This window comes from Terrapene carolina, unplaced genomic scaffold (assembly GCF_002925995.2).
Source record: "Terrapene carolina triunguis isolate 2854851 unplaced genomic scaffold, T_m_triunguis-2.0 Scaffold85, whole genome shotgun sequence".
NCBI classification, from domain to species: domain Eukaryota; kingdom Metazoa; phylum Chordata; order Testudines; family Emydidae; genus Terrapene; species Terrapene triunguis.
In genome coordinates this window covers 41,136,196-41,162,587 of record NW_020664436.1, presented here as the reverse complement: position 1 = coordinate 41,162,587, position 26,392 = coordinate 41,136,196, and the positions used below count along the sequence as shown (strand labels likewise).

General features: G+C 39.3%; 1 protein-coding gene across 2 annotated transcripts in view; it reads right to left on the bottom strand.

Moving 5' to 3' along the window:
* PPIL4 (peptidylprolyl isomerase like 4) overlaps window positions 1-22,675 on the bottom strand; it is a 24,143-nt gene extending 1,468 nt beyond the window's left edge. The window contains exons 1-12 of one of the 2 annotated variants that reach the window (XM_024200196.3): window positions 22,505-22,675; window positions 21,322-21,389; window positions 21,172-21,236; window positions 19,085-19,202; window positions 18,138-18,280; window positions 15,416-15,512; window positions 13,232-13,348; window positions 11,837-11,961; window positions 11,160-11,226; window positions 10,255-10,366; window positions 9,069-9,165; window positions 8,438-8,576 (exon numbers count right to left, since the gene is read on the bottom strand). In XM_024200196.3, coding sequence (XP_024055964.1) covers window positions 8,438-8,576; window positions 9,069-9,165; window positions 10,255-10,366; window positions 11,160-11,226; window positions 11,837-11,961; window positions 13,232-13,348; window positions 15,416-15,512; window positions 18,138-18,280; window positions 19,085-19,202; window positions 21,172-21,236; window positions 21,322-21,389; window positions 22,505-22,574 — 1,218 coding nt within the window. In that variant the 5' untranslated portion in view covers window positions 22,575-22,675. Of the gene's footprint in view, window positions 1-8,437; window positions 8,577-9,068; window positions 9,166-10,254; window positions 10,367-11,159; window positions 11,227-11,836; window positions 11,962-13,231; window positions 13,349-15,415; window positions 15,513-18,137; window positions 18,281-19,084; window positions 19,203-21,171; window positions 21,237-21,321; window positions 21,390-22,504 lie in introns of those variants that run through there. The other variant, XM_029911073.1, reaches the window with a different exon arrangement.
* Between the last annotated feature and the right edge of the window lie 3,717 nt (window positions 22,676-26,392).

The following is a 26,392-nucleotide window of genomic DNA, read 5'->3' as shown; positions in this document are numbered from 1 at the left end:
GCACAGGGTGGCCTGGGGGCAGGGGAGGGACGATATTCAAAGGCGGGTCAGCATGGGGACACTGCAGCCAGGACCAGCAGGGGAGCCCAGGGTGGAGCTGGAGCCAGGTAGCAGGGCTGCCCTTACAGTAGAGCCCCCTGCATGGAGCAGGACAACAGCTGACACCCAGCCCGTCAAATGAAAGGCCTTTGTGGCCAGATCTGGTCTGTGGGCTAGTAAATGACCAACACTGCTCTAAGGCCTTCTATCTTTGGACTGCATTAGCTGAAAGAAGAACAGCAGATAGTGGTTAGTTCTTGTGGTTAAGGTCATGAACCAAAGCAAGTGGTAACTTGGTGGTAATGTTCAGGAGTTCAGCTCCGGAGCTTTTCTTTGGCCTGTTATCACAATTGGAGTTATTTGCAAAATTCAGATCTGGATTTAGATTATTCTGACAATGGATGTCTGGATCCAGGGCTTTTGGTTCAGGCCCATCTCTATTTTGTATCAGCACAACACTGACTATGCAAAGCTCTATATAATGTTACTTAGTTAAACCAGGAAAATTTCAGACACTACAAGTCATCAGAGAACAACTGCTATTCAAAAGCTCATAAGTAACATTATTCAAAATGCCATTTGGCATTAGAACTGAGCAGCCTGCGGCACTTACCTACAAGCTCTAACGCATCAAAGCTTTCGTCAGAAGCGTACTTCGAGAATTTGCATTTTGGGAAGATCATTAAGAAACTGATTTGGCACTGAAATGTCTGCCAAATAGAGACAAAAGGCCTTTTAACATATCATTTCTGGAATGATTAAGATGATGGAGGCCACATCATTACAAACCCCAAGCTTTTCCATAAGATGTTCTGTGTGCTTTCATTTAAAAAATAGACTACTGTTTGCACAACCATTAAACTACCCAGAAGTGAGATTTCTTTTATTTCAAGATCTGAAAAGGACTATTTACACATTTTTTTCTTCAGCTCCTTCCCCTCCCAACACACATACACACACTTCCTAAGAGGTTTTGTGAAAGTCTATATTGTAAATTCTAACCACATTTTTGTGTACTCTTCAAGCCAGTGTTGTAGCTTGCTTGGGAATGGGATACTTCACCAATATGCAAATATCAGAGAAAAAAAAACCCCACAATGTAGTCACTGCCAAAGAGGAAGAAACGTTTAAAATTTGTTCAGTCAGTTATAAGCTATCCCTTACCATAACGGCAAGTATAAATTTGTCCTTTAAATAAAGGACATATACCCAGTCCACATGTACTATAATAATAGGTATAAAATACTAAGATCAACATTTATAAATCAATAGTACACTGATCAAATAGGTGTTTATATGGACACCACAGCAAACAGGTTGGTTTGTATTCTCAAACCTATTAACTACAGTATATCAAACACAACAGTCACATGTTTACCAAAGTTCACCCGGCCTAATGTTAATTTCACTGATCAACAGCACCAATGCATGTGTTCATTTACAATTTAAACTTAAAAGATTTAAACACTAATTTAATATAACTCATGCAGCTGTGTGTGTAAACCGGGTCTTAGATTCAAGGTAAGTCCCCAAGTGTGCCCCCAATGAAGTCCCACTGGACCTCAGTGGCCAAATTTCTAGACTTAAATCCACAACTTTAAACGGAAACCTTTTCTGACAAAAGAAATCCAAAAACCGCAACACTTCCTTCAAAATTATAAGTCCACAAGTGTAAGGTACCAGAAAGAAACGCTTCATGTTTTAAGCTGTGGTTGCAAACAAACAATAAAACTGAGATTACATGAGTCCAAGAGAAAAATCTATATAATTAAGTGATTTATAGTTCACAGCCATGGAGTCCATAACCTATGTGAAAGATACTTCCAGGCTGCCCTCACAGACAAAGCAACTGCTGCAGAGGGAGATCAAACTACACAATCTAAAGCAGTCTGAAAAGTGTGAGCGTGATAGCATGCTCTTTGTTTAAGTAGTTGAAGAATCCACCATACATTTCAAAAGCTTATTTTTAAATCCACGCTAGTTTACCTTTAGCATAGGTATATGCCCTTTCTACAGTTATGCAAGAATTGCTGAAATGGTAATTGGTCATGATAATAAATCAGAATCAAACTTTATAGAAGGAAACAAACAAAGTACAAGAGCTGGATTCAGAAACCTACAGAAATGTAAAATCTACCTTGCTAGTAATCATTTTATAATCACAAATTCATTTTGGAGATACAATCACTTCAATATTTGAACTCTCATAGCCGTTTGCCATCTTTAGCATGATGTTAATAAAATTATATTAACTGAAAACTTACTTCAGACTGTTAATTATCTTTCTGTAGAATAGTTTATGTCAGCACTATGGTATAAAACAACAGCTCTCCCCTATATGATGAAAGATAGCTGTACAAGTATTTTTATGTATTTATACAAATTAAGAACACTACAGTGACAGCGTGGTTGAGATTTTCACCACACCAAAAATGTAAATTAATAATATTTAAAAAAAAAAACCCCAACCCCAAGCAGAATTTGTAACCTGAAAGGGGAGTAGCACCAGAGACTCCATGAAGGCAAGTAAGGACTTAAATAGCGCTATCAATTTTACATGAAAGGCTCTCAGATACTACAGTGATAGAAAGCAGTATAAGACCTGAAGACAGACAGACAGAGACAAAGTTAAGGAAAAATAAACATACACCTGCCTCCTGCAACAATCGTAATCACATAGCATGACCCTACATTATTCAGTGATCATCTGTTCAGGTGAATAAGTCATCTTAAATACAATCCACAGATGGCAAACTTCTTAGATCCCCTGATTAAAGTTTCCTTCATCAAAAAGTCTGCTTCATAAGCAGGGCCGGCTCCAGGCACCAGGCAACCAAGCTGGTGCTTGGGGCGGCACCTGGAGGGGGGCGGCGCGGCGCTCCGGCCCCCGGGGAGAGCGGGGCCACAGCCGGGCTCGCCGCCCTCCCCCCGGCGCTCAGCCCAACAGGCTAGTTAGAAAAAATATATATAATTCTGTAAATGCTTATTCTGCTCCATTTAATCCTAGTCTACGGATCCAACGATTTCTGCTATTCTATCACTGCTACTCAACAAAGTAGTCTGACTGGTGGTTAAATGTTTATCATTTTTTTCTGCTCTAAATTTGTCTTATTTTTGGATGCAATGATAATAAAAATGAAGAAGGCTAAACAGAACATCCTATTTACTGAATTTTGAGACTAAATTCAGACTGAATGTGGTAGTTTCAAGGTGCCTAGGAAGAAACCAACTGGGCATTGTGGGCAAAGAGATAAATACATATTTATATAGACAGGTACACACGCAGGTGACAGCCATGAGATATTGTATTTTCACCACCCTCTGTGCACTAATCCAAATCTATGGAAATTACTACAAACAGAATCTGAGTAGCTCTTAACTTCCACTTTTTTATTTATTATTATTATTATTATTTTGGTATTTGAATTGGCTACAAGCAAAGTGTTTCCTTCTCCTCCCAATCCCCCATCTGTTGAATTTCCCTCCATCTTTCCCAAAAGTTACACTGGCCTGAAGCCCTGGACAAGCAACATTTAGTCCTGGATGACAGATCAAAGTTTAAGATCTGACCTCCCAAAACCATCAGGGCTAGAAGTTTATTCCCACCCAGGAGATTCCCAGCTTTCTAATAAGACACGCAGCATTTCTATTCTGGGAGATCCAGAAATATCAGACTTTTAAAACTGCAACACTACTGACAAGGAAAAAGATTATTATATTGACTAATTTTCCTCTCCCTTTGATACCTGTATAAGATGAACCTACAGTACAAAGAGAACCTGGCTTTATAAAAAGAAGATATGAAAAGGGATACAATTTTTTAAAAACTTAAAAATCGTTCTTCTGTACAAATGTGACACAGATTACATGATGCCTTGGAGGGACAAATATTTTATTGCTACAAGTTTAGGATTACTTTTAGAACCTGAGAGTGTTTTGCCTCTCATGAGTCAGGTAACCATCCCTTTATCTTTCACCAGCCATTGTGCATATTCCCTATATTTTCTTCTCTCATTTACCATTTGTGATTCATGTGTACATTAAATATTTCACAAAAATCCTGTACAGTAAGTGATGGTGTGATAAAGATTTGTACTAGTGTGAGTTTGGGAACCTGTTACATTTTAAAGAATGGCTATTTTAACATGATTATTAATTACTTGTACTGTATTTCTATAGCACCTAGGAGCCCTAGTCATGGACCCAGTGCTCGCCTTGTGCTAGGTGCTATACAAAAAGAACAAAAAGATTGTCCCAAGCCCAGAAATCTCACAAGCTAAAGCTAAATCAAGAGGCAACAGATGTATACAGAATACAAGCAAACAAGAACGTACTGGTCTGCATGACAGGCAATGGTCTCAGCACACCAACAGCCTAACCGTTGTAAAGTTTTTTGTGGGCCTCGTGGCAAAGGAGAATTTTAAGGAGGGACTTGAAGATGGATAATGAGGTAGCCTTGCAGATATTTATGCGGAGTGGCTCACAAACATGAGAGGCAGCCTAGGGACAAGCATGAGGGTGTTGGTTTGAAAATTGAACAAGTGTGCAATGGAGGTGGGAGTCGACATCTCCACAGTGAAAGAAAGGACAGGTAGGGTGGGGACAGGCTGTGAAGGATCTTGAAAGTGAAGACAAGCAGCTTATGTTTGATGCCATACATAAGGAAGAGCCAGAGGAGGGATGCAAGGAGGGGGGTATGTGTTACTGACAGGCTATGCAAATGACCTTTTCAGCAGCATTCTGAATGGATATGAGAAGGGCAAGATTGCATTTGTCAAGGCCAGAGAGAAGGATGTTGCCCAATCAACAAGTGAGATGATTGGAGCCTGGATGAGAGTTTCAGCTGTGTGGATGGACAGGAAAGGCCATATTGTAATAATTGTATCCATATGTATAATCTGTATCTGAATATTTTAAAGTTTTTAATATATTTTATTGGTCTTTTTTTTCCCTTTACTTTTTTCTCGGCATGTAAAAACAACATGTATTGGCACAGAGAAAGATAAGTCTTTTAGAAACATCAGTTACTAAAATGATAATAATGGATTTTAAGATCCAGAGTCTTGTGACATAGCAGAGCTAGAAACGTATGTCACACAGCATTGGAAAGGGGGGGGAAGGTTCCTAATATGCAAATGGAATAAATCCCTCATTGGCTAACTCCTTTTAGTTCTCTCACGTTGGACTTCAGGCCTGTCATCGGTCCAGCATTAAATATTGCTCATCCGATTTCTTTGACCAGTGAAATGCTGGGGTGGAGGAATTCCACACTGGGTTGCAGCAGGGGATTTAGAAAGGGAAGAGGAAATAGGGGAAGGGAATCTGTGGCAGGTAAATTTATTTATTTATTTATTTTGAAATGGCACTTGTCTGCAAGCTCCTTAGAGGTTTGGAATATTAGAAGCAGTCTAGCCTTAGGGGCATTACTTGGCAAAGGACAGGTGAAGCAACTGAAAGATCATGCAAATTGCTATTTATCATATGTGATACCACCACCAGAGAAACAACACAAATTTGCTGCAAATAGGCAAACTCATCTCACCACCACAGAGATCAAACAGGCATTTATACCAACAGAACAGCAAACAAATGAGATTGCCTTTTCCAATTGGCAACTTAAGATCAAACTTAACTGTCAATATTTTTATTAAACTATTACAGCTATAACAGAACAAAGTCCAACAAAAAAAAGTAGCTGACTCACTAATCGAACACTTGCCATCAACCATAAAAATCAACACATGGCTCACTATGCTCATAAACCATGAGAAATTATAACACATGGGAAAGTCCGTAAGGGCTTAAATAAATTCAACAGAAGTCCTCTGGACAAAAACTACACTCCTCCCACAGACTCTGATGGGGGGGGGGGGGAGAGAAATCAAGGAAATCTACACTGATAGCAGAGAAAACTGGAAAGGGAAGGAAGTCATAAATGAAAATAAAGGTCCCAAACAAAAGTACAAGTATTATTGAGAGCACCCTGCCAGCTCCTATTCAGATCCCTTCTCTGGCAGTGAACCCACCTGCTCAAGACCCACATCCTGCTTACTGAAAGAAAACCACAATACCCTTACATCCCCACCTTCTGGAATCAAGACACACAATGGAAGAGTCAAAAATATTTTTTAACCCTGAAGTAGACTGAAGAGTCAGAAAACAAGAGTATGAAAAAGGATGAGTCAAAACACACCGAAGAGAGAGAAAAAAAAAAAAAAAAAAAGAGATCACCACCAGAGAGCAGAAAAACATCTTAGCATCATGGAAACTACTCAGAGCACAAAAATACTCCTCTTCAGATCATTATAGGTGGAGCTGATAGCGCCACCCAGAGTTAAGGTTGCTTACTATTATAAGACCTTGTTTACAGTTGATTAAAACTTTAACCATTCAGTTTCAAAATTTCCATACTGGGGTGTCTACTTCAGGCTAAACTTTTAAATTATGAAATTACATTAAAAAACACCACCACACACTTTGTTAAAGGAACATTAAGGTTGAAAAGTCAAGCACTCAAGAGTTAGGAAATGCCAGAATTAAGGCTGCACGTGCCGGACACAGATATAGTAGTGATGAACACCGCAGAAGCACCCGAGAGAAATTAATAATTTTGTATTCAGTGCAGGGTTTGGATGGTATGCAGCAAATAAGGTCTGGGACCATACACTGGCTGTAGAGGATAAAAAGAAATATTGAATAACTACCTGTTTATTGAATGAGGTAGGGGTCCTCTGGGAAGAACAGTATGTGATCATGTAATTAAAGACTTTCACAGTGCACATGCACAAGGAGGCTGAATTAAGTTTGCACAGGAAACCTTATTTCTGGCATGTCCTAACTTTTGAGTGCTTGACTTTGCAAATGCAATGTTCCTTTTAAGGTAGATTTTTTTCATACATAATTCCATAATGAAGTGAGGCTTTAATGTAGGACAATTCTATTTGAAATTATCTGATCTTACAGAAAAATAGAACACATGGAGACAAACTCTTAGATTCTTAGGGGGTCAATTCTGAAGTTGGAGGAAAAAAAGGAACAAATGGGAAAAAGTGGTAGAAAAGCAGAGCTATTTGAACTCTATAGAACATATCTGAATGTCTCTCCAATGCAGGATGGATTTCCTAGACATTTCTTTACTTTGTTTCAGAAGAGGAACTACATTTTTTTTAATTGGTCACACTGTGCTGATTTATCATCTCAAACTACAGTCTCCAAACAGTTTAGCCAATATGCCATAGAGATGAGCTGGAAATAGGATACATTTACTATCACTTCTCAGTCTATTTGTGGCCAATGTAATTGCACCTTACATATAGGTCAGCAGTTCTAAATACCACATCAATATGTAGTGCAGCGTTGTACAGTTATGATAGGTTGTCTCTCAGCAAATGGCTCACGACAAGCTAGTTTTTAGCTGTCCACCTCAGTGGACAGAACAGAACACAAAATGCCTTTTACCTAAATAAAAGCAGCTGGGAAGATTCATAAACATCAGTGGAACTGTATGGGGGTTGGACTAGATGACCTCCTGAGGTCCCTTCCAACCCTGATATTCTATGATTCTATGATACTGCTACCGCCAATAGTGGCAACAGTAGTGTAGACAAGTGCAGGTGTTTTTACTACCATGTGATTAGATGACATGATGGTAGAAATGCCTGTGCCCTTCCGCACTATGAGTTCAATGGTTAATACCAACAAGGCATATGAAATCTGCCACGTGCCAGGCAATGGAGCTTTTTAAAGCAATTTCCAACCAGCTGTGTTCTTTCCTACATGGTGTTAAAACAGAATGATATAATGACCAACTTAATCAATTCTACTTGGATGACATTAAATGAAGATCAATATTACCCCAACGATAAAAACAGATGGGTGCAGGGAGGAGGCCCACTACTGACGATCATTGTCAGCAACTGATCGTTTTCACAGTGTCAACAAAGCCAAAATTCTCCAGTATTACTAATCTACACAATACGAACACAGATTTCACATTTATATTTCTGAGTCAGCTGAAAGATGTTTTCTGACTGCACGTTAAAGGAAGCTCATGTGCACCATTCCAGGAAGTACATGAAAAATACCTTGCACTCATGAAATTAAGTTTCGCTCGTCTGTGATGGAAAAAGTGAAAAACAGACCCAGTGTTGAAACTACTTTTGTGAAGCCCATGCTCCCTTTTCAGGACATTTCAGCAGAAGGTCAGTTAGATACACCTAGCTTTAGGAGTTCAAGAATATCTTGGGCAGCCACCTTCTACACTGCAACAAGTCCTTCATTTAGGTTGTTCGCATGCAAGGTCCCCAGTTGAACCCTTTTCTTTTTAGCAGTTATGAGGAGACATGTCCATAAAGTGGCACAGGATTAAATAGTCAGTGAAAAGATGGCAGTTCAGTACCTTGGATTTTTTGGTCTTCTTGTCATCCTCTTCATCATCAGAGTGGCGGTGCTTTTTCTTCTTGTGTTTTTTACCCGAGTGTAGGTGACTTGCTCTAGCCTCCTCTATCTCCTCATCCAGCACAAGGTCATACTTTGCGCTACATTAGTTGATTAAGGGCAGATTTGGTACCAATCATTGGTCAATTCAGAATATAAAAGCTCACAAAACAAGCGAAACCAAGCTTTACCAGGGTATAACACTGAGATAGCATTTTGTGCAAAACAAAAATCATGTACAATGAAAAATTAAAAGGTAGGTAAGAGTAAGGCTGATTGAAATCTGCTCTGGGAAACCAAATATCCTGCCTATCCATTGCTTTGCAGTAGGGTAGTTATTTACAACCATGCAAAGTGGGTGTAAAACAAACACATTCTGATTTGACAGTGTTATACCTTGTTCACACAAAATAGCAAATTAAAAAATAAATCTGTAATTCCAAAACTGATGCCACATGGTTATGTTAAGTAGCAGTTAAACATCTGCCCAACAAAAGCTTAGAGAATTAGAAGCTGTTTTCACAAAGTCTAGTTGCAAGTCCACTACATTATAGGCCAATATGCCACACAGATTGTTCAACTGTTAAGGATACTCTTGATTTGGCTTTACTTTCTCCTTCAAAGTTAATTTGGAAGGTTTATCACGTTCCTTTTCATACTCTTTGAAGTCATCCTTGGTATACTTCCCACCTGTTCATACAAAAACAATCAACTGGGCTTTCATCTCCATCTTAAAAATCAAACAAGACATAGGAGTACAGCACACTTCAGGATACAATTGTCATCAGTTACCTCCATCATTACTGTAATCACATTTACAGAAGTGCCCAGTAACAAACTCCAGGAATGGTCTTACAGTGTGCATGACCCAGAGCAAAAGAGGGAGGATCAGGCCATGATTTTCCTTCCGTCTGTAGTCCTCCTGCCTGAGAAGACCTAGTTAGGTAATGGTTTCCTCCCACCTCACGCCTATTGGATGCAGAGCGTGGATAGGGTCACAAGGCACCAAGTGGCAATTGTTCTGTTTGTGCTTGAAGCTGGTCTTGCATCTCTCTGCTTAAGGCTCTGTTGGCATTTCTGTTACTGCCCCCTATTTTCAAAATCAAAACAATGAAATTTTGTTCTGTGCTAAAACTTAGAGGAAGGGAGGGAATCTCACTACAAAATTATACACTTTTTAGTAAAAATTTTGAAAAACATTTTTCATGGGTTAACATTTTAAATTGGCATATTGGATTTTATTTTCCATATTTCTGTTTTGAAGTTTTGAAAACTACTTAACAGTACTGTCAGTTATGTGCTGCCACCTTATGGTGAAGGCTAATACTGCAACAGAAGTATTAAATGCCTAGATATTCAGTTTGTCTTGTAAATATAATCCTTCATGAAGTGATGGATGACAAACAAAAAGGAAGAATATGCTGATTACTGCAGTTTTATGTTAATAAATATCCAAAATTATCTCTTTAAAGCTTGAGATTAATATAAAACAATACCAATAGTTGACTTTACTGGCAAAAAATACAGTTGACAACATGACAGCTACCAGTAAACCCCTTGTCCTCTAATATGCAGGAAACAGGTAGAGACCTAGATTTAGTAGCCTTTGCTCATGCAGCCAGGAATACCAAGTTGTGGCCATTATAGTGCCAAAAAGGAGTTGATTAACCTTGTAACAGAGATGCTTGTCCTATACAACAACTCTAGTTTAGGAGAGCAATATTTACTAATTTAAGGTTTGAAGTTGGTACGGAATCAAAGGATGACAAATAAAACTACCTTTTCCTCTCCATTTAATCTTTGCAACAGACTGGCTAAAATCCACATGTATTCTCCGGTCATCTATCAGCACATTATCCATTTTGAAGTAGGCTTTCTCACAATCTTCCTCCTTTTGCAGTGTTTCCAGAAGATTTAAGTCAAGATTAATTAACAAATCATACACAAATATTCTTATGAAGTCAGCATTTAAATCCAAAACGAATTGCTCTTGGCATAGAGATTCCTAACGAATATGCCACAATTGAGTAAATACGTATTTCATTTTCTAAAATGAATTAAATCACAACATTTGTCATACTTCTAAATTTTTTAAAAATAAGTATAATCATTTTACAATTTGCCTTAATGCAAGCATTTCATCTTTGAGATTAGATAAATCTATGCCAAAACAGACTAGTTATTTATGTGTATTATGTTTGGAATAATACATTTAGAAACAGTTACAACAACAGACAATGGCTTTATTAAAAAATCTTAAACTCCCTGGCAGGCTAAAGATAAGTGTTCTGGCATACTCTTGAACTTCACTCAGACAACTTTCTCACAGAATACAGAGCGATAACAGCCAACCAATAAAACACAAGCTATAAATTTTATATCATGAGAACAACTCTTAGTCTGATCATATTCCAATTACTGACTTCAAAAGGGACTGAAGTATATATTTAAACAGTTTGCTAAATAGGGATGAACTTAAGTATATGCTTAAATGTTTTCCTGAACTGAGGACTACATCCTTTGTAGGCTGCAGTCAATAGATGAGAATATTAACCAACACTTGAGCAGATCACCTGTTCTCATTCCATCCAGCATAGAGCTGTGTTTGCGAGGAGAGAGAGAACCCAAGCATATTATTACACTGTTTTTATAAGCAACATTTGTATATCTCCACAAGAACATACCTTTTCAAATTCAATGAAAGCGTAACAAAGAGATTCACCTGTCTTCCAGTCTCGAATTACTTCACAGCTGAAAAAATAGCATCAAATTAAAGAATGCCTCTGGTTTGAAGATGTCTGACAACTATCACTTTATCAGGTTAGAAATTCTAACCTGTGTTATGCCCTTTGAGGCTTGATCCTGCAACCGTAACTCACATAAGTAACCTTTACTCACAATGACTTCAAACAGCTGAAGCAGATTTAAATAGGACTACTCAGGTGAGCAACAATTACTCATATGTGTGATTAGTATGGGTTTTAGAATTAGTCCTAAAATTAGTAAAATAAAAGCTTATTGAATCAGATTCTATTTTCCATCATTAATACTCTCATTTCTTTTTGCATTTTACTAAGCTAGGACACAAATTTGTTAGTTTAACTTTTGCAATTGTAATTAATGCTGAGGAATGTTTAAGAAAGCCATGTAACAGGCTGGCAGTATTTCTCTGAAACACCCCACCTTGTCAGCAGTTGTCCCACTACTATACCTAGATACAAGGGCGGTCAAAGCAGGTCGAGAGAGAGAGTGCGAGTGCGCACGCAGAGCAGTGAAGCCTAGGGAGACTGCTTAAACTGAACTTGTTTCTCGTTTTGGTGGGTTTTTTTTTTTTTTTAAATAACTATTCTGTAGAAGTTACCTTTTAATGGGCCCAAATCGTGAAAATATTATCTCCAGGTCTTCATCTGTGGTCACCGGATTCAGTTTACAAACAAACAGCACATTTTCTGGTGGTTTGATATCTGCATCTGGTAAATCTCCCACCTACAGCACACAGAAAATGGAAGGCTTTTCAATTTGTTCTATACAAAGCTTCCTGAATTTCATGGCACTGAGTGTGTTCTGTTGGGAAAGGAGAGGAGGGGACGACAAATATTCTTTTCCTCACGACTCAGTCAGTGGAAACCTGGGGAGATGCCTATAGTCACTCAGAAGACTTCAAAAGGAGAACATTATTTTCCCCCAAAAGTATGGTTAGTGGTTAAAACATGTGACTAGAAATCTGCAGTGTTCTACTGCCAATGATTGCATGATTAATATTCTCTGCTTTAGTTTCTCCATCAGTAAAATGAGGATAATACTTTTCTCTTTTGCAGGAATGCTGAGGCTTAAATTTGTTTGTAAAAAGCTTTTTTTACGTTCTTTAGATGAAAGATGCTATGCAAGAGTACTATTAGAGCTGTTGGTATTAGTCAAATTTGGGTGGATGAATAATACAAAGTTGACAAACAAAAAAAATGCATAATGATTTGTCATGTACATTCATACAATGAAAGGACTCACTGCTGCCATTTTAAAAACAAGAACTGAATTGGGTCTTTTCCTCAATGTATTAATATTCCTAAAGAAGGCGAATTGAACCTCCTCTAAAGTCTGGCACCAGCCATATTAAATTCCAGCTCACCTCAACCCCACAAGAACTCCAGAAGCTACAACCATATAGTACCAATAAGTCAGAAACATCCCAAGGGAAGAGAGCAGGGGGGAAAAATTAACTATTAGTGGGTTCTTGCTTATTATCTAAGAGCAGGCCGCTGTTCTGCTGTAATTCTGTGAATGGGAACCAACCACTATATTGCTGTGCATTCCCAATGCCAATATGTGAATTTGGGGAGAAATTATTTCATGGTAACTCAGCCATCCAATGCATACAAACTTCCAGTACTAGCGGGGATAACAGTTCCATACAGGACTGACCAGCTTTTATAATTTAACAAGCGTCTCTAGCAAGGTCTTCCAAACCCCCTATCAAACCAATTTTAGTCCTGGGTTTGGAACAGAGATGGTACTGGTCTTCCCGGGAAATCGCCTCCTACAAATGGATGAAGACCAAGTGTCCATGTTCACTCTTTTAGCTCTACCAACAGCCTGATACCATGCACCCTAATCCACAAGGCCAACATTTCTGACATGCAACTCAAGGCAAGCACTTGTCTTAAGCACTCACTCACCCAGACATAATGTAGAGCATGTATACACAAAGAAATTACATCTGACAAGACGACAAAAAACAACAACAAAAACTGATGTTTACCATTTCCAAAAGAATGGCCTGAGTTTTTGCTTCTTTCTCTGCCTGAATTTCTTCCACTTCATCAACAGACTTTCCTTTGAAGTCATCAATTTCTTCATCTGCTCTTATTCTGCCACTCTGAGAAATTGAAAAACAAAACAAAAAACAGCATTTTAAATACTGACCCATGGGTAAGCCTTTATTTTTCTTAATACTAAAACCCTACCTCAGTTTGGGATTCTGTGTGTTGTGAAACTAAGAACTATATCCCTGAAGAATTAGGCTAAGATCATTCACTCTGGTCAGACAGACAACCAAGCAGCCTACACATGCTAATGAGTTTCAATCACAGTCAACCTGGGCTAAATTCAATTACACGACATGGAGTCTTTCACCTCTGTTATCCCAAACCTACCCCCCCCCCCCTTTTTTTTTTTTTTAATATATTTCTTTATTGAAATGAGTATACAAGTAGTATTAGAGATTTCTGCCTCATCTAGCAAGACTTCAATTTAACAGTACAATTACAGGAACTGTATATTTTATACTATTGTATTTAGTCAAGTATTCCAAACAAACATTCCTACAACAAAATATTGGCCATTTTTAAATCTCCTCCTCCAAAAAGCTCTCTTAGTTCAAAACATTTCACTAGAGCTAACTGGCGTATCCCTGTTTTTCCTTTGCAAGTGTCGGATTATAAAACTTACAAGTATTTGTCTAACATACACTGGGCTATCAAGCTCCTTATGCAGTGTTTAGACTTGTAGATATATTAGACTAATTTTGATATACCCTCTATTCTAATTAAGTTCCTACACCAAACTCATCTCTATGGTATCTGTTAAAACGTCTTCTTTTTTTAAATCATGTAACTTCTCTAGTCAATTTATTGTTTGAAACACTGTTCCCAGACAAAAGAAGATATTTCCTTTCAACAGCTCCAGTAACTGCAAGGTAAGAAAAAACAATTATAAGCTGAATTGTTCTGCAAATCCCTTCTGCCTAGAATACAGACAAAACAAACCAGCATGTCTGCTTGTATGTGAAGTGTGGATAGTGAAGTCATACTTTCCAGCTTAACAACAATTTTCTTTTGTGTGGAAGTGCTGATAATATTTCTTATTGAAAAAAGGGAATAAAAGGATAAACTTCATTTTATACTGTAAAATAAGAAGTTAGCAGTGATTTTTTGGATTCTTCCAGAAGAATGTATCAAGGAAACAATAATGCCAGAGCTGGGCATTTCAGACAACAGATTCATTACTATTAAAATAACATTACAGCTTTTCTCTTTGTAGTGTGGATTATAAAATAAGTCTTTGCATCCTACCCCACAATACAGTCACAACTGGAAACACCCTGCTGATCTTTTTTTGTTCTCTTCTTCAAAACTGTAATAGTTATTTGGTTTGTAAGCATAGAGGTCACGTCAAGTACAACTGTGCTGTGAAGGTCCATCTAGCCTAGTATGCTGTGTTCCGACGTTGGCCAATGCCAGGCGCCCCATAAGGAATGAACAAAACAGTAATCATCTAGTGATCCAACAGAGGTAGGGACACCATCCCTGCCCATCAGTCATTGATGGACCTACCCTCCATGAACTTATTTAGTTCTTTTTTGAACCCTGTTATAGTCTTGGCCTTCAAAACATCCTCCTCTGACAAGGAGCTCCAAAGATTGACTGTGTTGTGTGAAAAAAATACTTTCTTTTGTTTGTTTAAACCTGCTGCCTATTAATTTCATTTGGTGACCTCTAGTTTTTGCATTATGAGAAGGAGTAAATAACACTTCCTTATTTACTTTCTCCACACCAGTCACGATTTTATAGACCTCTATCATATCCCTCCTTAGTTGCCTCTTTTCCAAGCTGAAAAGTCCCAGTCTTATTAATCTCTCCTCACATGGAAGCAGTTCCATACCCCTAATAATTTTTGTTGCCCTTTTCTGAACATTTTCCAATTCCAATATATCTTTTTATATCTTCAGAAATCTTACCCCATTCAAGAAATGCGTAATTGTATATTGGCAGCTCTTATTTTGCAAAACACTTCATTGCATGTTTAACTTTAAGCATGAATAGTCTCTTTGACTTCAATGGACTACTCATGTGCTTTGCTGAATGTGGGACATACAGGAAACTCAACTAGTTAGCACATTTATTCATTTCCAAAATCTCCCCAAGAAGCTATTAGCAGTACTTACATCTAGTTGTTCCTTGGTGGGCTCTGGGGAGCAGTCAGGTATTCTCAAACCAGAAGGGTCATCAAATGGATCATCTAATATCACTGTATGATTTATCCTAATGGGAAATGTAAAGTAAAATCAAGTTCAAGAGTCAGCATTTTAATTTGTTTAAAACTAGCTCTTACTTTAATTGATGAACATGGGATCAATTTTAGGGATACTAGTAGATATTATATACTACTACGGGGCTAGACAAATAAATACTCTGTATACCAACATACTAAATTCCTTGTGCTAATATATAATGATTAATAAAGCCAGTTCAGATGTGCACACAGGCTGCTAGGATACAAGGAATAAACTGAGTGTTTTTATTAATAACTAATTGTTGATTTTCTAATGTATTTGTTTATTCCTAGACCAACAGTTAATCTAGTTTGTGAGTAAAGTCCTCATTTCAACCTCTCTTGCCCTCTTAACTCCCCACTTAGTGCATCTTTCAGTTATTTTTGGCTACATGGAATTAAAACAATTATACAGCTGAACTGTCCAAAAGTGGTACACAGATTAATATACAGGAAACCTACAGATCACCACAGCCACCTTCACAGATCCAGTAACCAACCCAAACATACCAAGAAATCTGTTATCTACAGCCAGGCACTCAGATACCACAGAATATGCTCCAAGGAGAACGTCCAGGATATTCACCTTAACACGCTTAAGACTACGTTCAACAAGCAAGGATATTCCACCAGAGAAGTAGATCCCATCATGGAATAAGTCACCCAAATTCCTCAAGAGAACCCGCTTCAATATGGAAATAAAGCCTCCTCTGTCCACACACACCTAATTGTCACTTACGACCCACATTAGAACCCATATGAGAGGCAGGGGTATCAAACAATTACAACCTATACACTATGGGGACCATATCCTGAACTGCCCCGCTCCCTACAGACCAAGATACATCAACTAAAAGCAACACCAGACCCTGCTAGATCAGCAGATACAAAAATCTGTAGATATATCTGAACTGCAATAATTATCAACACCCCCCACAACACACCTTTCAAGATCCATGGGTCCTACACATGCCTGTCAACATGTGGTATACCTCATCCAGCACACTAAATGTCCCAACAACAATTATGTGGGTGAAACCAGACAATCACTATATTCCCAAATGAACTCTCTCAGAAAAATTATAGAAGACAAAAAACACCCTATCACTTGTGTGTGAACATTTTTCACAATGAGATCACTCTCTATCTGACCTCAGTTCTCATCCTCAAAGGAAACCTGCGTAACACTTTCAAAAGACAAGCCTGGGAGCTTAAATTTATAACTTTGCTAGACACTAAAAGTCATGGACTGAATACAGAAACTGGATTTATGATTTATTACAATAATCTATAACCCACTAACCTCAGCTTTTTCTTCCTCTCCTTTTCCCTCTATGATTAGAGAGGTGTTAGCAGGCCACTTCACCTTGAACAGTCCCTTGAAATATGTGCTACCTACTTATGCTACAAAAATCTGTTCCACCTTGTACTTAGCTTTGACACTCTGAGTACATTTCCCAGGCCTGAAGATCTGTGTGTAAGCTTGTTTCTCACCAGCAGAAGTTGGTCCAATAAAAGAAATTACCTCACCCACCTAGTCTCTCTCAGATCCTGGAACCAATACACCTACAACACCACATACACATATTAACAACATTATAAACATTATTTTGAATGGTCTGGACAACAACATCTATCCCATCTCCGGGCCCAACCCTGCAAACTCACAATGGTGCTATGTGCAGATGCAGGGTCTATCTGAGCTTACAGGTCAGGGGCCTACAACTTCTCTTTCAGATGATAAGACAGCATGATCTAGTCCAGTGGTCTCCAAACTTTTTTGATCACGCACCCCTATTAGTAAAAAAATTTTTAGCACGCACCCCCGCCGCGCCGCAGGGCCGGCTCTACCATTTTTGCCGCCCCAAGCAAAAAAAAAAGCTGCTCGGACTACCGCCCGAACTGCCGAAGCAGTGCTGCTCCGGCGGCGCTCCTCCTGCCGCGCACCCCGAAGGATCCTCTTGCGCACCCCACTTGGGAGACTACTGATGTAGTCAATGCATCTTCCTCTGAAGACATTTAGTAAGTCCCCATAACACATCGTTACACAATATTTTACCAGTAATAATGGAACGAAAAAGCATACTAGATACTTTCACAAGTGTCCTGACATTGCCATATTAACTCTATTTACAGAAAGATCAAGGAACCAGTTTTTACAAAAATTACAACACACCCTCTGTAAGGGGACAGGTTCCATTCCCACCTTCTGATACCCAGAAAACTCTCAGACTCTCCAGCGAGTAGCACTTCCACATTATTTATTTATATTCCCGCCACCAACCCCAATACAGTCCTGTGCAGCTAAGTATTTACGGTGGTTTCTTGCCCCTTCCTGCAGGGCCAGAGAGGAACGGAGATCTCCCTCCCTTAGAATCCCAGAACAGACAGGGTTCAACTAACCCAATCTTCTGTCCCTTCTTTCCTTTAACAGCCCTCAGCTGGTGTCTAACTGGTTCATCAGTCTCGAGACTGATCAGCTAATTAGCCACATACTCCCCAGATGGCCTTCTCCACGGAAACTAATTTGTACCTAAGTGATCTGAAGGCTGGCTAATGTGTTAGCCTCCAGCACTTTGTCACCTCTAAGCTAGGAAGTTTAAACCTAGTCATACCTGATGTCTTGATAAGGAACAAATTCCTTGTCAACGAAGGTCTCGTTAATTTTCTTTAATACATCCATGCCTTCTGTTACTTCTCCAAACACTGTGTGCACACCATCAAGGTAATCTAGGTTTTCCCCTGTAGTAATAAGAAACTATAAAGACAAGATAAAAAAACTGTTTACAAGTAAACCGTAAAATTTTTAGAATCTCCATATAATTTTGGGCCTGACACCATGCCCACTGAAGTAAGTGGGAGTTTTACCACTGACTTCAATGGGAGAGGACGGGACCAGACCTTCAAGCAGTGTAAACTGATGTAGCTCCATTGGCTTTAATGGAACTATGACAGTTTATACCAGCTGAGCATCTAGCCCTCCACCCTAATTTAGAACAGACTGTATGGTTAACCAACACAAAAAATGAATGACATTTGGAACCCATGCTTTACAATCAAATTGGAAAAAAGTCTTACTCATTGCTATATTTAGCTGCACACAGTTCTAGCTAAGGGGAACTGACAGATTTGTCCAGGATCACAAGAGCAGATTTTTAAAAATATTTTTTTTAAAGTATATGTAGGGAATACTACACATTAGGCCGGTTAACTTCCACACTGTCCCCTTCAGTCCTTTTCTTCCTAAACAACATTATTTTTTAAATGATTATTTTTTCAGCCTAGCGCCTTTGATCAGCTCTACAATAATGAACCAATAAGTGCACATAATGAAGAAAACATGTTATTAAGGTATGATTTAAATTTCCAAGTTAGAGAGTTTAATATAACTAGGAAGCTCTAGAATCATTTGAATAATATGAATACCTCATCAGTATCCTTTTAACTCTAAAAACAGTAACTGTGTGTTATTTTCATTGTTATGCACATTTTTTAACCTGTGGAGTTTCCCTCTTTGCTATTCCAGAGTTATAGCAAAAGCCTCCCAATACTGTGCGCTGACCTGAGATCCATGTTGATCATTGCCATTGTTCACCATTGATACGGTTCCCTTTTTCTTGTGCTTAATTCTTGGCACTTTTTCTGCCTCAAAAAATCTAGCTTGATCACCATAGAGTTTACTGAAAATATATACAATAAATATGTTATGAGGCAGCAAGATTAAAAAATGCTGACAGTGAAACAAGCGTTATACAACAGTGAACAAGACAAAATAATTTACCAAAATATGTTATAATAAGAATGCTCAAATAAAATGATCACTTTACAGTACACATTTATAATGTGACTATAGAATTACCCAACCACCTCCCATAATGCAAATAATGTTAACAGCTCTTTCCCTGGAGACATTCTACAGAATGAGGGGTTTTTAAGCATATTAGAAAACACTTTCTGACATCTCTGGTAGATACTAGCATGTAATTTGCTAGAAGCTACTGTCAAAACATACTTTCAGTACAGTGTGCAGGGAATTAAAAGCATAATTCACTTTATCAAATATAAATGGTACTTGTGCACCTAATTCTCCTTATAAAACAAAGTGAAAACCATTAAATAGTTTGTACATAGACTAAAATTCATCATCTGAACAGAAAAAGCTGCAAACTTCATTTTACACATTAGCTTTCAAGGCATACAGGACTGGATGCAGCGATTTTAAGTCTCAATGTCTGATCCTGATCTCACATTGTTCTTCCCCAAGTGAGAGAGAACTGGCTTACACAGAAAGTTATTATTTTAAACTGATTGTGAACCTAAATGTGCACTCTTAAATCCATTTCAACATGGCTTATATCAGTTTAGGTTGCACCAAGAACTGAAACCCCCACCTTTCTGTCCTGTTCAGCAGTAAGAAAAAGGTAACATCCTCAGAATGGATCTGTATTCTCAGAGGCCAGCAGCAGAACAGAAAAGGGAAGCAAGTCAGCCTGCCACTCTTTTAGAAGATTCTACTTGTGACAGAGCACATCAAGGAGCCAGGCAGGGAAAAAAAATCAGTATATAATATCAAAAAGTGTAAAAGAAGAGAAGATCCCAGGAGTGACTGGTGACAGACCAGAACAATAATACATCAGAATACTGGATTGTCAAAAGTTTTAAACCACTTACAGGGACACAGTTTGGTCCCCATCTACCCTATAGCATGGGTAAAAAAGTTTGTAACCATGTCTCCCTAACTCCATTATAGCATAGCATAGTAGAACAGATGTAAATTTATTTGGTGTACTTCCTTAAAGGTCCATATTACTGAGGTCTGGAGCAGTGTTAGCCAGTTTGTATGGGCGAATAACTGCAAGTCTATTGGCTACAGAGAGTTACATGAGAACTATTCATCAACTAAGTGGTAAATACAGGTTTTTTTTCCCTGCAACTTGAACTTGATTTTCCCTCTAGAAAATCAGATTCAAAGGAAAAATTATCCGGAAGATTATGCAGTCAGCCAAAATTCTATCTTACCTGTTTGCATGTTTCTTCAGGTGCATCACTATAGAAAATTGATTTTTATAAGAAATGTTATTTTCTTCTTAACACTCATTTTATGCGTCCCTCTTAAAAAACACTCAAACACAAGACTCTCCAATTACCTATTACCAAAAAGCACACTTCATATATTTAGTGTAGTTAAAATTTGAGCCCAAGCAACAGTTTTACTGATTTTGAAAGGGGGCTCGGGGAGTTGACACATGAATACAAGATTTTTTACTATAGTCACCTGCTTCCCCTCCATTACAACAAAATGTAAGTGCATTACATCATAGTTCTCAGCACTGCAGTAGAAAAAATGTGGTGACTTCCACAGAGCAGCCATGTAGGGCACACCACACAGCAGCCAAACCTACAGTCACCTGCTCACAATTACATCCGTTATTGATTTGATTTAAGAACAGAAGTAGCATACTGTCCCGAAAAAAACTAAATGTCTAGGATCAAAAGACAGCATGAGGAATGACAACAGACATCAAGGTGTATGAGCCAAAAGCAGCTCTCATCTCCCAACAATGATTCAGTAGGACATTCAGCAAGTCCAAACTGGGTCAACTACACTCCCAAATTAGGCCTATTTCATATTAAGTAGGTTTTACTCACCAAAAGATAGATTCCCCTCCACGGCCAGTCCCCAAGGGGTCACCAGTTTGTATAATAAAATCCCTCTGTATCAATGCAAGATACACAAGATATTAGTCTACTTATAGATGTAGACAAAGAAGGAAATAAATATCTATTATAAACACTCACCTGTACATTGTGAATGAGGCAGTAGTTGTAGTACTTGATTTTGCAAAGCTTCAGAAAATTCTGACAAGCTACAAGAAATTATATTGAAATTTACAAAAAAATGCAATTTGCACCTGGATCTTTTATCTTTGGCTGTACTGGGATTTTATTAACATTGACTCCAAAGCCTGCTACACATCTATGGAAAAGATTAAATACTATGCATTTTCCCTTCCTAGATCCCACATCCAGCAATATTTAGAATAGCAATATGAACAGTTGTATAACAAAGATCAGTACACATTTTCCCCCTCCCTAGCCTTCCCCAAATAATGTCTACCAAGGAAAAAGTCAATGTTTTTTCAATTTAAAAACTATTACACTTACTCAATATTTTAGAGACATAAAAATAAGACGCATATTGTCTGTAGTAGAAGAAAATGAGCTCCCAACCAAAATTGTTGTTTATAATTAGAAAAAAAAACCAGAGTAATAAGTTTCCCCATACCCTTGAAATTAAATGTGGAAACTAAGGCCCTCATCCCACAAGCACACACATTTAACTTACCAGCGTAAGCATCTTTTATCCTAATATCCTTACACCCAGCCAAATACAGAATCAAGGACCTAATTTGGTATAGCGAATGTAATCGCCAGCTTGCATTTTCCAAATAATAATAAAAAAAAAAAATCCATGCAGACTTTATGAGAACTGGCAACCAGAAAAGGGCAGGATTACTGCAAGCCCTCAACAAGGGGTTCCTTAAGAGTGTTAAGTATCAAAGTGGTAGCCGTGTTAGTCTGTATCCACAAAAACAATGAGGAGTCCAGTGGCACTTTAAAGACTAACGGATTTATTTGGGCATAAGCTTTCGTGGGTAAAAAACCCACTTCTTCAGATGCATGGAGTGTTTGCATCAAGCCAAATGCAATCAACCCCACATTTTCATTTTGTAAAAGTATTACACACGAGAGCTGAGACACAGTCAGCATCATCAGCTGCTCTGCTCGGTGACCCTACTGCTGCCCTTCTTTTGAACCCACCCCGGGTTCCCCCCACGCACAGCACCACCCCACCAGCGCGATCCTAAGCTCTGTGGCCTCCGTCCTCCTCGGGTGGCGGAGCGGGACACTGGCGCTGGGCGAGTCCGCCCCCAACGCGCCCCCAGGCCCCGCTCCAACTCCCCGGGCCCCCGCCCCTCACCTCTGGGCCTCTCCTCCGTGTACAGGTCGATCACCAGGTCGCCCACCGTGGTCTCCAGCAGCACGGCCATGGCCGCCGCGCCCCGGAACCACAACAGCACGCCAGGCCCAGCAGCGCGTCCCTCCCGGCCGCCTCCGGGAGAGTCAAAGGGAGACGCCGCAACGTTCGGCTTGGCTGTTACAGAGCGCGCCCGTGCAAACTGAGCATGCTCAGTGACACCTACTGAAGCCGCCGCCCGCCTCACCCTCTGCCCTCACTTGGGATGGCGGTGTGACGCGAGAGTAAAAGGGGGCGGGGCGGGCGGGACGCAATGTGTGCGGGGAGAAGGGGCGGGGCACTGGCTGCACAGGAGGGAAGAGCCGGAGGGTGGGGCTAAGCAAGGCGCATGCGCGCGCTGAGCCTGCCGGCAGGGGTTGCGAGACTGGGGCTGTGGGGCCGGGGCTGCATGGTGGATGGAGCTGCTGAGAGAGACGCGGGTGTTTTCTCTGGGGTGTTTTACACACACCGCTGTACTTGTCTGTGCTCAGAAGCGTCCCTCGTTAGCGTGTGTTGCTGCCTAAAACCTCCGAGCCCTCCCCCAACGTGTCTCAGCTGCCTGGGCAGCCTTTTTCTGCTCCTCCACTGGCCGCGTGTGGTTTCACACCGTTAGTGTTCATTATTCTTAGCACTGCTCCGGTTCATCTTTGCTAACGCTGGGGGGCGGTGGCTGTCGTTGTGCTAGTTAATATTTTAATAGCAAACAGGCATTGATTTGTAGGAGCTTCAGCACTCACACCTCAGTGTTTCTGGTATAACGTGCTGCTTTTTATTGCAATTCTGTAATTTACTATTCTTAATTCTGTTTTTCTTTTAATAACACAGGTGATTCTTTGGGATCATGTGATTTTGAGATTGACTGACTTCCTGGGATACAGTGGTGTTGTAGCCGTGTTGGTCCCAGGATATTAGAGACAAGGTGCGTGAGGTAATATCTTTTATTAGACCAACTTCTGTTGGTAACAGAAAAGCTCTGTGTGGCTCAGAAGTTGCCTCTCTTACTAACAGCTTTTACTGGAGCTAACTTCTATTATCTCACCCACATAGTTGAATCATCCAAGTGTGGGGGTGTCTTGTGGAGAAAAGGATAAGAGGAACTAATTCTAATAAGAGTTAGTAACAATTAGTAGAATTATTTATATTGTTCAAATGAAGTAGGTAAACCATTATTCTATCAGTTATGTAATGAGATTACAGATACAGCAGAGACTGTGAAATTTGTTTTCTGCATAAAGGTGAAAAAGTTATGTTGTACAGTGACACAGAGACCCTTTGGCAAATAGTCCCCTTTTCTCTGTAAACAGCTCTCACCTCAGACCTGACAAACTCATTACACCAAACACATATCTTGCAGGGTATTTAGCCACAAGGGATACCATAGGAGGAATCTACAGAAAGCTCGTAACTTGTCAAGACTCACAATCATTGTGTGTTGTGTGTATGGATAATATTTAAAGGAACAATGTATTTATATTGAGACTATGCTTTATGGACTTAGAATAGAAATGAATTACCAGGAGGAAATGTGCCCCAATGATGGCCCATTCAAGCAGGAGGGAGTTGTCACCCCTCTCTGATCAGCCAGCAAGGTAATGCAAGGCTCAATTGACCAGTCTTGCTCCCTTCCAAAACTATCCATGGAAAACACATCAGAGCCACCATCAAACAATGAAAACCTCTTAGAGGTGAAGAAGGAACTGTTACAACAGACAGAGCTTCTCCGTGGCAGTAAATAGAAACAAAAGGCTTTTTTCAGTATACCACAGAGGAAGGAGAAGCACTCTGGATCCATTCACTGAGGAAAACTCTTGGAGGAAGGGAAACCAGCCAGCTCTGCAGCAGACTGAACTTTTGGGTAGAAATCTACTTTATTTGATAAGAAAGGTAACTATTAATAAGTGTAGACCCAGGTTCACATTTTATGTTTTGTATTGTAATCACTTGTTTCCAATATTTTGTCTTATTTCTAGTTAAATCTTTATTCTTACTTTAATAAACCTGATTTTGTTTTATTATAAGTGTTCACAAGTGCTGTGTGGTTTACAGGAGTGATGGCTTAAGATAAAACTGGTACACTGGAACACAATTGCAGATTTGGGTGCAGAGCATCTGGAATTTCTGTAAGTAACCAGTGTCAGGGGCTGGATATCATAGGGGAATGATTCCGGGGGACTTGGGGTGCACCTGTGGATAGCCTGCAAGTCGAGTTAGGGCTGGCACAGCCCAAAGGAGAGAGGTTGAGTGGCCAAAAATCTGGTGGTGCCAGGGAACTGATACCCAGCTACCACAAGAAAAGACTCCCTCTCACTGGAGACCTGGGGTAACAGGGTGACTCACAGTACTGGGTACACCAAAAAGTGTCTCATATATTCAGTGTAATTTTGAATGAGGAAAATTGAGAGCGGGAGTGAAGAAGAGAGGATCAAAGGGAGGAGAAGAGAGAATGGTTTTATGGAGGAAGGGAAAGCAGAAGAGAGAGGAAGGAAGTCAACAGTTAGATAAGTATCCTGTATAGGGACCATCAAAGCTGGGATTTTTCAGAGGAGTCTGAGGGACTTAGACACCCAACTCCCATTTAATTTCAATGGGAGTTGAGTGCCTGAATCCTTTAGGGTCTGTTGAAAATGCAAGGCTAAAGGGGATCCTTATTTTGCTACATGTTTGTATATTCATATAGTGTTATAAATCTTGCTGTTAGTACATATTAAGTATGATTTAATCACAAAGTCCATACTCAGAACATCATAGCAGCTTTAGAAGTGGGCCTGGTGTCAGTTGCGTAGAGTTCATCAAGCTTTTGTCGGAACACAACCCACCGAAACACGAACTATATCTATGACTCACCACTGGAATGCAATCCATAGTTAGGAATGCATGTTATTTAAACCTACTCCCACCAGCATATGCAATATTCACAAGTGACAACAAATGGTGCATGCCTATATCTGCCATTCCATCCTTGCAAACGGTTTTGTAACCATTATGAAATTCAGCAAAATATACCATTAGGATCCCTATTTACCAGATAGATTTATTGCATGATGTTGCTGGCTGACCTCTGGCTGACCAGAGTGAGAATGCACAATGAACAGACATAAACAGAACTTCTGCCCCCTCTTTGAGTGGTACTTGTATTATGGATGAGTCTTCTTTTTGGAAACTGCCTCAGTAGGCAGCCATGCTGCAGTATATGTTTAAATTAGGGCTGTCAAACGATTAAAAAAAAAAATCACAATTAAGTACGAGATTTAAAAAATAGTTACAATTAAACGCACTGTTAAACAATAATAGAATACCAATTTAAATTCAGCATGGAAGCATGTCCTCTGGAATGGTGGTCAAAGCACGAAGGAACATATGAATGTTTAGCATATCTGGCATGTAAATACCCTGCAATGCCGGCTACAACAGTCCCATGTGAATCCCTGTTCTCGCTTTCAGGTGACGTGCATAAGAAGTGGGCAGCATTATCTCCCATAAATATAAACAAACTTGTTTCTCTTAGCAATTGGCTGAAGAAGTAGGACTGAGTGGACTTATAGGCTCCAAAGTTTTAAATTGTTTTGGTTTTGACTCCACTTATATATAAAAACTTCTGTATTTGTAAATTGTACTTTCATGATAAAGAGATTGTACTACAGTACTTGTATGAGGTGAATTGAAAAATACTATTTCTTGTTTCTTTTTTACAGTGCAAATATTTGTAACAAAAGTGAGCACTGTACACTTTGTATTCTGTGCTGTAATTGTAATAAATATTTGAAAATGTAGAACATCCAAAAATATTTATAATAAATTTAAAGTGGTATTCTATTAATGTTTAACAGTTCAATTAAAACTGCGATTAATTGT